The sequence below is a fragment of the Loxodonta africana genome, chromosome 8, assembly GCF_030014295.1.
Source record: "Loxodonta africana isolate mLoxAfr1 chromosome 8, mLoxAfr1.hap2, whole genome shotgun sequence".
NCBI lineage: Eukaryota > Metazoa > Chordata > Mammalia > Proboscidea > Elephantidae > Loxodonta > Loxodonta africana.
The window spans coordinates 77,108,437-77,127,674 of NC_087349.1; the positions used below are offsets into that span (position 1 = coordinate 77,108,437).

Below are 19,238 nucleotides of genomic sequence, written 5' to 3' on the forward strand. Positions count from 1 at the left end.
CGAACACATATTTACAGTCTCTGTGAAATTAAAAGAAGATTTTCATTTATTTTTCACACTACTATACTTATATATGGAAACCCTGGTAGTGTACTGGTTAGGGCTATGGCTGCTAACCAAATGGGTGGCAGTTCAAATTCACCAAGTGCTCCTTGGAAACTCTATGGGGCAATTCTACTCTGTCCTATAGGGTCGCCATGAGTCAGAATCAACTCGACAGCAACAGGTCTGGTTTTTTTTCTTATATATAATCTAGCATTTTACTTAAAATCTAGCACTTAATGGTAAATTATGAGACTTAATGAAGCAAGTATAAACGGAATCTTTATTGATACATTTTCTGATAACTTCCCGTTTATACTCCTGCTGTAAACTGCAATTATTTGAAGCTGGTTGATCAAGATTTTTATATACAGCATTATAATCAAATTATAAAATCTTAAACTTACAAAGTGGAAACTGTTGTAAAAAAAATATCAAATAGAACCCAGATAAATGATTTTTTTTCCTGTTTATAGACATTAGATCTTATTTCTTTTTCAAAATACAGCAATATACACAAAGAAAAATGATAAGCACAGTTTTACCACAAGCTTTCTGAATCATTTACTTAGGGGTACACAAAAGAATACTTGAACTAGTTTTCCTTCCTTTAATCTCTGCTGCATTACAAATAGGTTATTAAGGAAATCCTCATTATGAATTAATGAGGAAAAAAACCAGAAAACTAAACCCACTGCCGCAGAGTCTCTTCCAACTCACAGCAACCCTAGAGGACAGAGTAGAACTGTCCCATAGGGTTTCCCAGGAGCACCTGGTAGATTCAAACTGCTGACCTTTTGGTTAGCAGCCAAACTCTTAACCACTACGCCATTAATGAAGAGGAGTAAATAAATTCCTGTTGGCATAAAAACCAGGTGTACCTTATCTCCCAAAAGACTGCTACCTAAGAATGAGTTTATACAGTGCCATTTTGAATTCTTTTTTTTTTTAATCCATTTTTGTGGTTTCTTTTAAATTGCTAAATCAGAAATTCCGGGCCTGGAAATCATGTTAATGATCAAAGGCAGCATCACTTTGTGTACCCCTGCCTCCTGTCCGCTTACAGACCCTGCTCATCTCTGTTACCATTTTTTCTCCGATTCTGTTTTTCTCCTTCATAACCTCTGTACTCAGCACAATTCCCCAAGTCCCTTTTGCAAACAAAAACGTCCTTGTTACCATAGCAGCCACTTAGCCTAATGCAGAAGTGACTGTGTTAGGTGAGCTATAACGAAAAGGCAAGGTGTGTATCTGGGAGGATTTCTGTGTTTATTTAAAATGCTTTTAACTTCATACAAGGTTGCTGTTCATTGCTTTTTTTATAACACTCCACACCAAGAACCATGCTAGTTTGAAAAGGTGTAAAGCAGTGACAATAGGCCACACCACAAGAGGAGCCAGGCAGTTTTTATCTAAAGTATGGATAAAAGAAAGCAGGTTGTCAAGTGAATAGGTCTTTTATACCTACAAAAAAGAAGAGGTCTGGTCTGAAGGAAGGTGCCATAGTAATAGAAAAGTCTCTTTTATAAGACTAAGTACTCCAAAAAATTATTACATAGCCTGTTCTAGACTGTTTACATTTCCAATTTGCTGCCTGTAATTTACTCAGAATACATGTCCATAATCTAATTTACTCAAAATAGATACCTTTAAATATAATGGAAGGTATAGTAATTCTTGGACATTTAATCCTGGGAGACTAGAGTTCATGTAAATATCAGAAATTATTCCACAGACCCTTACTGTAACTTGAAAAGGTATAAAATTAGATACAAAAGAATCAGAAAAACAGGGAATTTCTTCAAATCAATTCTGAACCAGAATATCTTGGTAAAACTCTGGCAGAGGGGGAACAACCAGGGGCTTTGTAAAAACCACACATTCTCTACATTGAGAAATACTGTGCCCTAGGAAAGCCTGTCTCCCCACCCATCCCTAAAATGTGCCATGGAGAGGGAGTACCTGTCACTCATGGGAGTGCTCTCTTTCCGAAAAGTGCTAGGAGGGAGACAACCACCGACACAGAAGAAGTGAAATATTTTTTTAAAGGTTAAATTCTAAGTCCCATATATCCTCCACTAGGAACACAATTATGTGATTCATAGCTAAATTCCTTTTTTGCCCACTTAGAGCCACATGTTGCCTCTTGCCAGTCTTTCAGAATGTTAAGAAAAACCCTGAGTTTTTCTTATGCAGAAGGTATCAGCTAGTTTTATTATCTCTCTCAAAGACCCAGAAAATTAATTCGGGTGTAGGGCCACATGATATGATAGGTATCGTTTATTTGTTTCTTTTTCACTTGAGCCTCAAAGACTGCCTGCACAGGGATACATCAATAAAGTAAAAAGAATGCATACATTTTGTAACTCAAATCTTCAAAAGAATGTTAGTCTTTCTTCAAAAAAGTTACTTTATGAGAAGTGGCCACTTATTTTAGTGGAGCTTCATACATTTCAGAGATTCTTTTTTTGTAGTAAACTTCTAAGAAAATCTATTTCATTATAGTATAGTAATTCCTTGTGTTAAGAGAAAACCTCAATTTTTTATTTAACTCATTAAACTGTCATATGAACTGTCTTTGGGCATGTTATCAGGAGGAACCAGGCCCTGGAGAAAGGCACCATGCTCTGTAAAGTGGAGCGTCAGTGAAAAACAGGAAGGCCCTCAGTGAGATGGACTGACACAGTGGCTGCAACAATGGGCTTAAGCATAACGATTATGAGGATGGTGCAGGACAGGGCAGTGTTTCGTTCTGTTGTGCATGGTTCACTATGAGTCGGAATGGACTTGACGGCACCTAAGAACAACAACAACATATGAATACATAGACAGGCTCTACATAAAATCTGAAGAAAACTGTAGTGGTAATTCAGAATGGCTCTTCCAGTTTCCCCAGTTAAACCATTTTTGTGCTGGTCTACAAAGTTTGAATATCTGTTCAACTTTGACTAATTATGAGATGAATGTTGTTACTTAAAGGAATCAAATACCAACTTGCATTAAAAATGTGCTCATGATTGCATTTCAGAACATTTCATGGAAGGTTCATTATTGCAGTAGATACTGTTGGTGTCCCATCCAGATCCTTTTACCAGGCCAGTGCACATCCCCCAGCTGCTGGGAGTATTGGCTGCTAAGGGCCCAGAGTAGCCTCCTTCTTCAGAGAATTGCCCTTGCCAAAGGGAGCCACCTCACTTGGCACTATCTGGGAGGCTATTCTTTCCCTCAGAGACAGCCCCCAGGCAATGAGTCACTGACTGGCCAAAAGCCTTGCCTCTGTGAAGCTATTCACACTCCAGAGTACCCCATGGGATGAGATGGAAGCCAGACTTCTGCTGAACCCACCTCCCTGCCTAGATTTATCTCCTGCTTTCTTCTGTTGCCCTCTATCGCTTCCAGGTTTCGACCAAGAGCACTCCACCGATGCACGAAATGAACAAGACAGTCCATTGCAGGCTCTATGCCCACAAACCCAACCTAAGACAATTAGGATAATATAATAAACTCTGAACCAATACCTTGACAGGATGAAGATTTGTGGTGGTGATAATTTTGTGCAGTGGGCCTGCCAACTTTGGAGGCAGTTTTGGCTCTTTATCCAGTCCCTGGGGTTTAGTGTAATAATCCAGTCTCTCTCGGGGAAAGAAATTGTTGATTATAGTCACACAATCATGTTGCCCTTTTAAAAGAAAAATACAAAGCTTGTTATTTTATTATCAAAAATAAGGCTTTTTTAAGATTTTTATTAGGTTGCTCTGTTTTCTTGTGAGGTAAACATGCATCGCTACCTTTAATTTTCAGAAAAGGAGGTGAGAGGAAAAGGAGAGGTAAAATGTTTTAGAGAACATTTACAAGTTTGCCTTATAAAAAGCTGAAATAATTTTATTTTCAAGATAACAGAATCCACCATACATATGAAGATTGTGTGGATTACAAAAATATAGTGTTCAATTTAAATATTTTACAAAAGTTGCTTGTAATTTAAATGTCTCGTCTTCCACCCCTACATACATGATGGTCATGCTTCCCTAATCATTACCTGGCTTTATTTAAACAAAATTTTAATCTAGCCTATATAAAGGTTGATGATTATTATTAAGCTAATTCCTCCTACCCCCCTGAATTTGAGAAAAGTCTGGCCTCTTGTGAAATGAATTAGAGAAAAAGATTTTGCTTCCCAAAGCTTGCAATCCACGTAATGGCTCCTCATAGATCCCTAAGCCACTTCTCTAAGCCACCTCTGGAATTGCAAATGGTTCTATGAGAGCAAAACCTTCCCTGGAGAAAGCTGGTAGCCTGGATGTGCAGTGCTGTTGCCTCCCCCTCCCCAGCTCCTTCTCAACTACCTCTCTGAAGCAAGTAAGTGGACTCTCTGGGCAAGCAGGCAGAACCAGCAGGGCACAGTGGAGGGTGCAGACTCTTCCAGGATCTCTGGAGGAGAGACTTTTTCCTCTTCTCTGCTAACAAGGGCCAAGGGACTGGTGGCAGAGAGGGCCCAGATGCCATGGCTCCTGGAGAGTGGTCTGCCCTGGGTGACCTGTGTATCTCCAGCCCAGTTCTGCATGGGCCTGGGAGTGTCTGCTTGATTCTGCTGACAACAGATGACCTGCAGGGGGACTGCACTGTGGACCGGATGGACGTTGGTACTTGAGGCTGGCACAAAGCTCTGCTTGCCCCTGGAAGTTCTGGGAGAACCTGGGAGGGAAGTAGCTTCCTCCTGGTGCCTCTGCGGAGGATTAAATGTCTGCTGGTTTCCAGACCCCAGGTACACAGGTATAAAGACTGCAGCACCTCCTACCATTGCTAGCTGGACACTGCTCCATGACCCTATCAGCTTTACCTAACTGCCTAGGAGATAAGCAGCAGCCAAGGAGACTCAGCAACTTGGAAGGCTATGCAATGCCTCCAACAAATGGATTCTTCAGTTAGAAGCCTACAGACAGCATTAACCATGATAACAGCAACAACAAACACAAGCAACACTAGGTGCATTTAAATTAAGTAGATTCAATTAGAGCATGTAAACTGACATTCTAGAACCAAAGAAAGATTCAAATTTTAAAAACTAATTGGCATGCCGAAAGACGTAACCTCTGAAAACTAACAGTAACGTAGAAGATGAAGTGGATGAAATATCTCCAAACAGAAAAATTCAGAGACAAAAATCTTCATGGGAGACATAAAAGAGCTGGAGGAAATATCCAAGCTATCTAATAGTGAAAAATACGAGGAATTTCAGAAGAAAAAAAAGGAATGGACAGAGAAGTAATCACTACTGCAATCACCAGGTTTCAATCTTCTAGGTTGAAAGAGCGTTCTAACTCCTAGGCAGGATTAATAGGAAAATGCACGCACACTTGCACATAAACTGTAAGCGTTTTGAATTCCAAAGATAAACTGAAAAACCAAACAATCTCCAGAATGAAAATGAGAAGTTTACAAAGGAAAAGGAATCAAATTCTCACTTGCCAAGTAGATTTAGAAGACTGCGGGTTTGGAAGTTCTACATGGAACTGAGAAGAAAGAATACTGATTCTGTGATACAAGAATCATGAAGCTAGCCAAGATGTGACTCACCTTTCAGAGAGAAAGATAATTTTGGTTATGAGGGGTTTTAAAGAATATACCACCGATACAAGCCATCTGAGAAAGGTCTATAACCAAAACTTGAATGAGAACAGAAATCTCAAGTGGGAAAGTGATTTGAACTTACATTAAAATTAAAAATATAAGTATTCTTTGTCTCAGCAATTTCACTTCTGGGAATTTGTTTTACGGAAGTTAAAAGCACTAATGTGAAAATATAAGCAACAATGATCATTATGTTGTTTACAGTGGAGTGGTTAAAAAGATTACAAAATCCATCAGTAGGGGAGAGCTGAATGAATGGTGCTACAAGTGTATCATGGAATATTATGTAGCAATTAAAATGACTGAATTCATTTATACCTACTGAGATGGGAAGGAACTCCTATGGTGTACTGTTAAGTGACGAAAACAAGTGATAAGGAATTTATATTATTTCTAAAAAAATGACAAAAATCTTGTACATATGTATATATGTGTGTATATACAGATTAGCTTGGGAGGAACAAAAGGGAAGAGCATGTTTGAAAAAGACTATATGCAAAATATATGCCAATTGAAAGGGTGTAAGGTAATTTGTCTATCAAATTATTTTAAATAGATTAAAATGGAATGAAAACATCACTGATTTTAGGATGAGATTGTGGACAATTTCTCCTTTAGTTTTTTTTAAAATATAGTAGTATTAATAAAAAGGAAAGAAAAGAAAAGGATATCTTGTATTGGGTTGAAACAACAGGCTCCTCTATCTCCAGCCATGTGATCTTGGGAAAGCTACTTACTTTCTACAAGCATGTGACCTCTCTTTTGTTATGCCATGGGCAGAAAGAAAAATTTGTAGAGTTAAACAGAAATTCAGAGGTCATTTAATTCCCTTTTTTTATGGTACAGATCAGAAATCTGAAGCCTGTAGAGGTGAAGGGACTTGGCCCAAATCCCATAATTAATTAGCAGGAGACCCAGTGTTCTTTTCTGCCTAAACTAACACCCTCAAAATTAGCTTAGAGGTGAACTGAATTGAGGGCAACCACTGGGCCCCAAACTGCCGGAGATAAAACATTTCTCTGAAGCTTGCATAGGAAGGCCATACCTTTCTCAAATCCTCCTGAAATTGAGTTAAAGTAATGTAAGAATATTTGCTCACACAGCTGTCATAAAATGACTCACTGAATGTCTCCCTTAAGAACTGGTAAGCCACTATTAGTAGTTTTAAGATAATTTCATAATAAAATGTAAAACAATATATATAGTTACCATCCCCCATACCTGACTAATTCTCACATGTGTCTTAGTTTAAATTTAATAATTTCTCTCAAAATACCCTTGGAATGGGATAGAAGGGTCTTCTATGTATCTCTGCGGAACCCTTAAATTCTCTTTTGGAGTATATTTTTCCACTGTCTACTATTGCTATTAGCCTCTAAGTGCCATGAAGGCATGGACAACATCTGTCTTGTTCACCCACTGTAATCAACGCACCTTGAATGACGTGTGGTATATAGGTGGTGACATTCAGTATTTGTTTAATGAATTATTACGCCCCAATAGGACACTTACTGGACTCCCAAAACATACAGCTTTTTTTTTCTCTCTGCCTTTCTACCAATGGACCTTTTTAACTGTCAACTCAGTGGGCCTATAATACCAATGACCAAGTATTCATTCCCACTCTTCTCTAAGCCCTTGCATTAAGTCAAGTACCAAGTTTAGCACGACGAGAATTATTGTACACACAAAATAAATGGTTGTGGGTGATCATGATGATAATGAAAACACCTGTATATTGTATTAATCTTAAGACTCTTTCCTAAGGAAGAATTGCATTGTTTTAGTTATAATTATCAACAGTAGCTGTTACCATTTATTTAGTGCTACATGTAAGTTCTTTAAGTCTATCATTTCATTTAATCCTTTCAATACCACATAACCATTTACAATGAGGAAACTGAAAGTCAGAATCATTAAATAACTTGCTATGAAGTTGCACAGCTAGAATTTCAACCCAGGATTGCAGCTTCCACAGTCAACAACTGTATAGATTCCTAATGACTCTATATTAAAAAAAAAAAAAAACACAGCTAAAATATACTTGTTCAAAGAATCTGACTACAACTGAAATGGCCTCCCAATCTTTGTATCTTACAAAGTGGAAATTCAAAGGAGCTTGTTCATTTTCTCCAAAGAGTCATTAAGTGTTCCATTAAACTAGACAAAGCCTAACATTATGATTTTTTAAAAAATAATAAGATGGTATTTGCATTCTGAAAAGCAAAGTGATATTTTTGCACAATGAAAAACTGGGGCATAAACTAACGTAAAACTGCAGTAAAAACTTACCCACGAAGGCTGCCATTTGAGCTGCTGTTCTTCCTACAGAATTGACAATGTCTGTCTCAGCACCAGCCTCCAAAATTACCCACACGATGTCTTTATTACCTGGAGTTATTAACATGTGTTATCATTACAGAACGCATAAACGAAACACTCTCCCTTCTAAATTATCTGTAGCTTTTTTTCCCCCCATTTAGTTTTATGTTTCCATTGTGGATATTTTCATCTTTTCTAAAATATGAATCATGGTTATAGTAAAGGGTAAAATATTATAGAATTCACATAGAAATGAGCTTTATGTCCTTGAAAATACATTGGGCAATAAAAAATGGTATGAAATTGAATATCTTTTTTTAAACAAAATGAAATACGTTTCTTTTTTCTAATGATAATACTTAGTATAAAATCAAAACAAAAAAGAAAATAACAAAAACAAAGAAGAGATAAAATGGATAGACGTTGTCCTTTAGTATCTACCAACTCACTCCATCTCTTACACGTACAGATACTGAAATAACTATTCTTAACAGTTGGTTATCTTTGCAGACTTTTTTGTCTATCTAAACACACCTAGTTATTCTATTCACACTCTTTCATTAATGGAATCACTACAAATATTTTGCTGTCATAAACTAGACTTAGTGAACAGCATTTTCCACTTATCCATTTACGTTTACATTCCACATAACCATTTACAATGCAAACTTCAACTATGATTTCCTTAGGAACACTTCTTGGAAAACATTTGCTGACTCAAAGGTTATGCATATCTTAACTTCGTTTTGCCAGGCTGCCTTCCAGCAAGCCTGTACTGATGTCACTCCCCAAAACAGCACAAAGAAGTTCCTGATCCAATCCTGACTATTACCACTCTTTTTTAACCTTTGCTAATACAAGTGAAAAATGATTGTATAATGTTCTGGTTTGCATTTCACTGATTATTGGTGAGAATATTTCATATGTTTATCAGCCAGTTGTGTTTCTTTGGTCAACAATTTATGTTCTCTGCTGCCTAATTTTCATTTGTAGTAGTTGTCTTTTTCTAACTGACTTATAAGAAGTCTTCATATATAAAAATATAAAGGCTTTATGATACGCCATGAATATTTCCCTCAGTTTTTCATTTGTATTTTAACTCTATTTATGGTATATCCCATAGACGAAAATGTTAATATTTTATGTTATCAAATTGGTCAATGTTGTCCTTTTTGAATTCTATGTTTTAGTTCATGTTAAGAAATGCTTTCTCATTCCAGGATTATAGAACTATAGACTATTGCTTTTAAAGATGAGAATATTATGTCTTTATCTTCTTTAAAAAAAAAAAAAAAAAGACCTGCAACAATTACACACATCCACACTTAATTTTAGATGATGTTACAATTGTCTTTATGCAGCAAATCGTAAGGGACATGAGTTAGAGTAAGTTTCTAAATGGGTCACGCATGATATTTAGTAGATAAATGCTAGTGAAGCAAACAGATAACTCTGTCAGAACAGCTGTTAAGAGAACAACAAAGAAGTTTTTACATTGTTTAAAAATATAACAACACATAGAAAAACAAAGGGGCAAAGTTGAAAGAATAATATATCCAGCTTCTCAACTCTTCATAGAATGTATCGTTAATATAAGGAAGCAACTGATTTAAACAACTAAAGAAACAGATCACCAAACTAACTACATAACATATTTCACATATTATAGGTTTCCAGAAACCAATTCCCATCATTTCTTCCCATAAAACTTGACTTTAAAATTATTAAAATAAAAATGCATTTAATTTATAAATACACATACACACTTTTAACAAAGTCACACGGATAACTAATATGAGTAAGTAGATTAAATACTAAAACATCACCAGAAAGTGCAGCAAACATGAGGGCTGTATATCCATGTTCATGTTGATGACAATTTACATCAGCTCCATGTCGCAAAAGTAATTTACACATATCAAGCTTTCCTTTATATGCAGCATGCATTAGAGGAGTCATTCCATTCTTTAATAGAAAGGAAAAAAAAAAAGTATTAATCTTACTTATTTACCTTTTCCCCTACCTATACTAAAATATAAAAATGAATTAATAAAAGTCTTCATAATCTGTATAATATTGCTATATTCACTTCACCACTTGGATCGTTCATCAACAGTTTTAATACGTGAATTTCTTTACAAACCAACAAACAGATTCAGAAAGACTTGCTAACCTCACATGACTAGTACATGACCAGGACAGGGATCAGAACCTAGATTTTCTAGGATTCTCTTTACCAAGCACACTTAGCTCCTAGGGAAAAAAAATGGATAAGCAAATATAGATACACAAGAGAAAAAAATGCCTCAAAACAAACAGAATGTCTATCAAGGGGAAATTTGAATAAAACATGACATATAATTACATGGACTATTATGAAGCTATTAAGTAAATGAATTCATCTGTATCTACTGAATTGGAGGAATTACTACCAATAAGAAAAACAAGGCTTGGGAAACGTATATTACAATGGTCTCATTTTTTAAAAAAACAACGACCTCAAAAAAATCACACATGCATGGGGTTGGCAACCAATGTCACAAAACAATGTGTATGAATTATTTAATGAGAAACTAGTTTCATCTAGAGTACAATTTGAAAAAATCACATATGTAGGATACGTATTATATGTGTGTGTGTGCATACACATATTACAAAATTATATATACGTATACATGCACATAAAATTACATAATATGATTGTATAAACATAGAAAAAACTTTTGTAGTATGTACATCAGGCTGCTAACATTGTTTGGTCTCCTTATGCTTTACGCATATTCAACGGAACATCCACTTTTATATGCAATGGGTACCTAATCCTATTTGTTAGATAAAGGAGTGAGCTGTTTCTTGCAAACAAATTTTCTCAGTAACCCAGGTTAAACTCTGTAAGTGCCAGAATGTCAAATTGATTTTGGATGAAAACACCTCTAAAACATGTAATCCCTTACTTAGTAAGTCTTGATGTCTCCAGACAATTATTGTGAACATAAGCCATCAGATTGTGACATAGTGCTGTAACACTCGCAAAGGATTAAACCCAACCCAGTGCTGTCAAGTCGATCCCGACTCATAGCGACCCTATAGGACAGAGTAGAACTGCTCCATAGAGTTTCCAAGGAGCGCCTGGCAGATTTGAACTGCCGACCTTTTATAAAACCAAAAAAAAACCAAACCCACTGCCATCAAGTAGATTCCGACTTAGAGCGACCCTATAGTCAGAGTAGAATTGCCCCATAGGGTTTCCAAGGAGTAGCTGGTAGATTCGAACTGCTGACCTTTTGGTTAGCAGCCGTAGCTCTTAACCACTGTACCACCAGGGGGAGGCTATATTTTAGGCTGTTGTATAAGAGGCAAAAAAAAAAAAAAATTTTTTTTTTTTTACTATAAGAGGCAACTTAAGGGAGAAGTCCAAGTTTCTTGTGAATAGTAATGAAAAAAAGATAAGCAGATTGTAACTTCGAGACTACATGGATGGGGTGTTCTTTTTTGGGGGGTGTGGGTGGGTGTGGGTAATCATCTAAGTGTACAGAGGTTGCCAATGAAGTGCTTTAAGAAAGCAGGAATGGACTATGTATCGCCTTTGAGTATCCAGAGTTGGAGAGCAAAAACGTATTCAGAGCACGACCAGTGTGAAAGCTCCTAATCGATAACCTGTAGATAAGAGGCAAGCATGTAGGTTGTGGGGAAAGGACATAGCACCTTCAGAAGGGCTGCCCCAAAGAAGCAAACAACTATTTTCTGTTACAAATTTTTAGGACCTAGACCTCAGCCCAGGAGTTCAGCACTTTCTATTAATCCAGAACAGGTGGGCTGTCAATCAGCCAACAATCCCACCCAACAACTAGAAGTTATCTAGCTCTGTGAGTGAATAATCTGGAGACTGAAAAACTGCCCTCTGGGTAAAAAGCTTTCAGCACAATGACAATATGCTTAAGAACAAAGGAGCTGTGCAAAGCTTCTGGATCTTACATTGCAAACTCTCCTCATTTTCTTACACCTGCTTGTGTTTCAACTGTCACCTGCATTAATCACTTCTGCTCATTTACCTGTCTGGCCACCTCTGCTTCCCGCTACTTCCTTTCCTCTTTTTTTTCCCTTACTTTTTTCCAGACAATTATTGTGAACATAAGCCATCAGATTGTGACATATATAATTTCTATTAATCCAGAACAGGTGGGCTGTCAATCAGCCAACAATCCCACCCAACAACTAGAAATTATCTAGCTCTGTGAGTGAATAATCTGGAGTGAATAATCTATGTCATAATAGATTGTGACATATATAGACTTTATATATAATTCTCGTATGGAATAAAACACTTTATGAAACTTTTTAAAAATTTTACCTCATCTAAACAGTTAACACGAACATTCTTGTTGGCTAATAGTGTTCCAGCTTCTTGGACGGTACCTTCCAAAAAAAAAAAGATAAAAATTAAGGTCATTTATCATTAGAATAGGTTAAAAAAATATGTCAAAAAATAAACTTTTGTAAGGGAGGGACAATACTCAATACAGGGAAGGTCAGTTCAACTGGACTGGACCAAAGGTAAAGAAGTTTCCAGGATAAACTGAATGCTTCGAAGGTCAGCGGAGCAAGGGCGGGGGTTTGGGGACTACGGCTTAAGGGGACTTCTAAGTCAATTGGCAAAATAATTCTATTATGAAAACATTCTGCATCCCACTTTGAAATGTGGCATCTGGGGTCTTAAGTGCTAACAAGCGGCCATCTAAGATGCATCAACTGGTCTCAACCCACCTGGATCAAAGGAGAATGAAGAACACCAAGGTCACATGATAACTATGAGCCCAAGAAAGAGAAAGGGCCACATGAACCAGAGACTTACATCATCCTGAGACCAGAAGAACTAGTTGGTGCCCGGCCACAACTGATGACTGTCCTGACAGGGAGCACAACAGAGAACCCCTGAAGGAGCAGGAGATCAGTGGGATGCAGACCTCAAATTCTCATAAAAAGACTAGACTTAATGGTCTGACTGAGACTAGAAGAATCCCAGCGGTCATGGTCCCCAAACCTTCTGTTGGCCCAGGACAGGAACCATTCCCGAAGATACCTCATCAGACATGGAAGGGACTGGACAATGGGTAGGAGAGAGATGCTGATGAACAGTGAGCTACTTGTATCAGGTGGACACTTGAAACTGTGTTGGCATCTCCTGTCTGGAGGGGAGATGGGAGGGTAGAGAGGGTTAGAAACTGGCAAAACGGTCACGAAAGGACAGACTGGAGGGAGGGAGCGGGCTGACTCATTAGGGGGAGAGTAAATGGGAGTATGTAGTAAGGTGTATATAGGCTTATGTGTGACAGATTGACTTGATTTGTAAACTTTCACTTAAAGCACAATAAAAATTATTTAAAAAAAAAAAAACTTTATAAAGGTTTATCCTAAGACTACTCAGGTTAGGTCACTGAGAAATAAAGCATCCAATTCCATGCTATTTATTCCACAAATTACCCAAAAGAACAGATTTACAGAAATTAAAATAGCTCCACTTCCACTGACCTTAGTGTTGGAGCCCTGCTGGAATACTGCTTAAGAGCTGACCAAAAGGTCAGCAGTTCAATTCCACCAGCCACTCCTTGGAAACCCTTTGGGGCAGTTCTACTCTGTTCTATAGGGTCACTATGAGTCAGAGTCAACTCAATGACGATGGTCTCTGACCTTAGAATATATTAAATTGGCTACATTTTCCTTTTGGCAGTCATGCAATAACCACAAAGCCTAAAGGGCATCTAGTCCATCTAAAGCTTAAATTCTTGGCAGTATAATAATTTGAGTTCAAAATAGTCATTATTTATATAATTTGTCACCATGAGGCCTTGTGAATTGATAGCATGCTTATAATAGAATGCTCAGCCTGGTAATTGCTTAATCTGAAGCATAGCTCTAAAGCCTGGAATATACAAATGTGCCATACACTCAGTATCCAGACTACCACACTCAAATTGCAAACCTGAATGTATGAGTCGGAATCAACTCGACGGCAGTGGGTTTGGTTTTGGTTTGAACGTAAGTTGTCTGTAAATTTAGAAATAAGCTGTAATTGGGCCACAACTGTCAGGTTTTTCCAGTCTTCTGTAAGGAAACAAGTTGTTGCAGGGGAGAATGCTGCCATTATCATCATTCATAAAAGCCAGCCCCATGTTCTGCCAAAAATTTTCTGACTCGACAGGCAAAGGAACGATGAAATTGCATGTTCTCATGTAGAAAGGATGAGATAAGCCTCTCTTCTAAAAGGACATAAAAGAACCGAGCATCCCCCAACCAGGAGTTCATTCTTCTCTAAATTTAGAATTACATTTCAAGACTGTACTCAATTCTGCTAGTCTTCTAGAGCTAAAGGTGGGATAGAGAATACAGATCAGTATGTCCCCTCCCTCCCTGACCCCTCTTCTTAGGGAAAGGCAACCCTGGTGGTGTAGTAGTTAACAGTTATGGCTGCTAACCAAAAGGTCGGCAGTTCAAATCCACGAAGCACTCCTTGGAAACCCTATGGGGCAGCTCTACTCTATCCAGCAGCTATGAGTCGGAACTGACTCGACGGCAATGGGTTTGGTTTTTGCTTTTTTATACCAAAAAAGGAGAGAGAAATGTCTCGCAGAGAAACAGCTTTGTCAGGAAAATGTGAAGTGAATGATCCGCAATCCCCTGGATTTTGGCAGCAACTATTTTTTACAAATAATGCATTTTTCTGAAACTGTCTCCACCTAAGGGCGGTGGGTGTCACTAGCTAAATGGCTAAAGAAGGAGAGGGAAATGCTTTCGAACATGTAAGCAAGTTCTAGAAAAAAGCTTATTCATACCTGCGGCTTCTCATCAGTGACTTTCTCAAACACCTTTAGAGACAAATTAAAAGAGGATAAAAACTCCCACACCCCAATTTCACATGAGGAAGATGCTTCAGCTGAATCCCATTATACACTGAGGAATAACTGAAGTTAATTTCTATCTAGCCAGGAGATGTTTGTGCCGTAAAGGGAGAACACTACAGAGATTGTAAGCATGTCAAAGCCCGGTGTGTTAGGGGGGAGGTGGGACTTTAGGATCATAAACATCTGGCTCGCATGGAGAAAAGGGTGTCGATGATTCCATAAAATGTTTAGCCCGATGGCCAACAATTTAAGTTAAATCTATCAGGGAGCAATTAAAAAAAAAGAGAGAGAGGTGTATGCACATGCACGTACATATACCACTCAATAGATTAAGGTTCACCTTTTGAAAAATTACCTGTAGTGGTTTCTGGTTCCAGAAAATGAAAGCAGATTCTGGAAAACAGAGGAGCAAAATGTCCATGGAGGCAAAACTTGTGATGATTTCTAATTTGGAATTCTCAATTTAATGACATCAGTAAGGACCTAGAGCTCAAGGACAGCAGGGAAATGTGAACCACATGGCTCATACAGAAGGATTCTTATGCTTTGTCATTCCTTACTACTCTCAAACAATATTTTGCAGTTAAGTTGGAAAGACTAATGATTTTGGGAAACAAAACTGTTAAATCTGATTTAACAAAGGAGAGGATGTGTAATGAACCTACATTTGTCTTCACTGGAGACAAAAATTAATAGAGCTATACTGACGAAAGAAATAGTTAATGTGTTTCCCTTTTAAGAATGTCTCCAGGCTGCTCATGTCAAAGAAAACACAACAGAACCTACCTTATTAGGGTAAGCTTGAACAACTTAAATGGATAAAGCAGCATTTTAGCAAAGAGGTGATGCTAGAAGAGTGATTGATGGTCTCACTGTAAGACACTCACTCTCTTCTACCACACTACAGCCCCTTCCAAACTAAGAAGCTACACAAAACCTGTAAAAGCCCCATCTATGAAACAAAGGTAAGAGCATCCATCCCATAGAGTTCTGAGAAGGACTAAGGACTTGTCCTCACATGGGGCACATAGCAAGCCCTCAGTGCATATTACGTGGCTCTAGTAACTCTACAGTCAGGGCAGCACAATAAAATTCACTGTGACATTCCTGGTATCTACACTGAAATCACGGGTTCCCTATGAAGACAAGCAGATGTGCCAAAATAAACAAAAAAAGAACAAAACAAATGTGTGATCTTTTTTTCCCAGAAATCTATCAGATATCCAGGAGACGTGGATATCCATGGGTTTAAATCATTACTTAGTAGTATCCCCAAAAAGGGATGTTTTAAAGGATCTCTATCAAAGTTAAGTATTAAAAATTTTTTGACTTGTTATTATAATTTTTATGTGCAGTGCAGGAAATTACTTAACATGGCCCCTCTAGCCATAGTCTTTGTGACTCCCACACAACGATTAAGTGGGACTATGCAAATAAGGTGTATGGAACCTGTCCTAGTTAAGGGTATGTGTTAACTTAGATAGGCCATGATTTTCAGTGGTTTGGCAGTTATGTAATGATGTAGTTTGACAGTTGTGTAATGATGCAGTTATCCTCCATTTTGTGATGTGTTGTAAATCTTAGCCTCTATGCCTGTGGTTATGGACCCATTTGGGAGCGAGTTGTCCATTATGTTAATGATATAGGATTAGGGTGGGATATATGTTGAGTTACTGCCTTACTAGAGGGTGTGACTCAAGTCACCACCCTTACCCCAGTCAGAACTGTTACCACCCTTATTTAAGTCATGCCCTTACTTGAGTCGTACCTTTTATCTTATAAGAGATAAAAGGAGAGAGAAGCAAGCTGGCGGGGGGCGGGGGGGCAGATCCACTACCACCAAGAAGAGCTAGAAGTAGAATGTGTCCTTTGGATCCAGGATCACTGTGCTGAGAACCTCCTAGACCCAGGAGACAGAGAGCTGTAACACTGGAGACAGTGCATGACAGCAAGAAGGGGTAGCAAGTACAGCAGAGAACTGGCAGCAGCAGAACCAGGAGACCAGTGTGAGATGTTGTAGTGGGCTTCCCGGACCAAGGATTGAGGCAGCTACGGTGGAGGTGGCTACAGGAGCAAGAGAGCTGAATGCCTCCGGGCTGAGACTTACTGGCAGAGTGGGGTGTCCCTGGGCATTTATTGGCAGAGCTAAAGAGATTTGTAACGCTTGCTCGAACAGGGCAGAGGCTGGGCCGAGGGGCCAATAGCTGGAGAGAGAGACCTACCTGTGGGCACAGCAAAAAGAGGTTGTCCTGATCAAAGAACTGTATCCTGAGTCATTTCTGATCCTGAACTGTAACCTGCTACTTCCCTAATAAACCCCATAATTGTATTGTCTTTGAGTTGTATGTTGTCACGGCAACAAATTATTAAACCCAGCAGAGAAGTAGAGAATGCTGTGGGAGGGACAGTTGGTGTCAGCACTGCTAAAAAGGTTGGAGAGAGGAGGTATGTCAGACCCCCACCTCATAGGAATCACCCTTGGGCTGCTGATGCTGACACTGATTCTCTCTCCGCCTCGTGAAGTTAGACAAGGAGGTCTGACACTGTTGCCACGCCATAAAATATGTAAAAGGTCTAAATTTTAAAAGAACAATATAGGTATACAGATTTAGCTATAATTATAAATATATTTTTAAAATAGACACTTCTAATAACATTTTGAAATAGTTTGTGTGAAGTTTCTAAAAGCTCTACTACTCTACTTGTATCTATTTTTAGACATTGTAATAAAACGTTCTGAAGCTGTGATTAGGACGCACTATATTAAAATTAAAGTATGTAAAAGAGAAGTTGTTTTATAAATGAAGAAAATAAAGTCCATACCCACTGCTGTCAAGTCGTTCCGACTCATAGTGACCCTACAGGACAGGGTAGAGCTGCCTCATAGGGTTTACAAGGCTGCAAACCCTTATGAAAACAGACTGCCACAACTTTCTCCAACAGAGTGGTGGTGGGTTCGAATCGCTGACCTTTCAGTTAGCAGCCAAGTGCTTTAACCACTGTGCCACCAGAGCTCCTTAATAAAGTCCATAGAGGCTGCATAACCTGCCCAGTCATACAGTTAACAGTAACCACATATTTTAAGTTAAAATTTTCTTTGAACTCTGTTCTAAAATTGATTAATTAGCAAACCTGAATCTTTCTAAACCACAAGAACATTAGATGTAATGTTATTAACTATGTAGAACTTTACGGCAGGATTTTAATAGCCCAAAATTAGAAACAAATGTCCATCGACATGAAAGGATAAGCATATCGTGGTATATCTATACAAAAGAAGCTACTTGTTGCTACACATAACATGGATGAACCTCAAAATCATGCTGCTGGGTAAATGGAGACATGCTGGAAAAAAAAAAAAGTACATATTGTATGATTCCATTTGTATAAAATTCTGGAATAGAGAAATCCGATTAATAGTGGCAGAAGCCTATCAGTGGTTGCCTGGAGATGGAGGTGAAGTGAAAAACAGATTGCAAAGGGACATGAAGAATCTTTTGGGGTGATGGAACTGTTTATTATGTTGATTGTAGTGATGATTTCATGATGCATCCTCATGTCAAAACTAATAAAATATATATACTTTAAATATGTCATTTTTACTGTACTTGAATTATACCTCAGTTAAGTTGGTGGAAAATATCTTACTGATCAAGCCTGTTTTAAGGTGCCCTTTACACAAATAATTAAAAAAGAGAATATTAGCAAGTATATTACTTTCGTATTAAATCAGAAATAATGATCCCAGGAATTTCAGGTACTAAACAAGCTAAGTAATAGGATAATCTTCTGGTTTATACCTTTAAAGAAGGTTTACTGTATTGTAGTATCGTGTTTCCTCAGTGCTTACTGAAAAAGATATCAGCATTTAGAAGAGTGGGTCAATCTACAAGTAATATAGGTCAGTTAGACGTGCTTTAGTATTTTAATTTTCTTTTCTTAATGTTTGAAATGAATGCTGTATTAACTATGACTTAAATGGGCATGTAGGAAACAGCTTAGTTTTATCTGAGACACCTTGGCATTCCAACAAATAAATATACAATCTGTAGAATATGTCACATGCAAACTCACTCAGAACAAGAAATAATGATAAGAGTGTCCAAAAGCAATGTGCAGGGGGTCCCCGATTTACGAATGGGTTCCATTCCTACAACTCCATCATAAATTGGCTCTGATTAAAGTTGAATACCTCTTTTTTTTTTTTTTTTTTAGTTTTCATTATTATTGCCATTTATCATCAGGATCTTTATAAATATGGCAGTGTTTTAAACAGTTAATCATAAAACCGAACATGCGTGAGTGAACATCTGAGAATGATAACATCAGCAAATTACAGGCTGC

At 37.9% G+C, this 19,238-nt stretch overlaps 1 protein-coding gene across 2 annotated transcripts in view; it reads right to left on the bottom strand.

Annotated features, from left to right (window-relative positions):
- Nucleotides 1-19,238, bottom strand: part of ANKMY2 (ankyrin repeat and MYND domain containing 2) — a 34,405-nt gene that overhangs the window by 11,856 nt on the left and 3,311 nt on the right. For both annotated transcript variants that reach the window (XM_023544381.2, XM_010587228.3), the window contains exons 2-5: nucleotides 12,347-12,411; nucleotides 9,822-9,960; nucleotides 7,966-8,064; nucleotides 3,561-3,721 (exon numbers count right to left, since the gene is read on the bottom strand). In XM_023544381.2, the coding sequence (XP_023400149.1) occupies nucleotides 3,561-3,721; nucleotides 7,966-8,064; nucleotides 9,822-9,960; nucleotides 12,347-12,411 (464 nt within the window). The remainder of the gene's footprint in view (nucleotides 1-3,560; nucleotides 3,722-7,965; nucleotides 8,065-9,821; nucleotides 9,961-12,346; nucleotides 12,412-19,238) is intronic.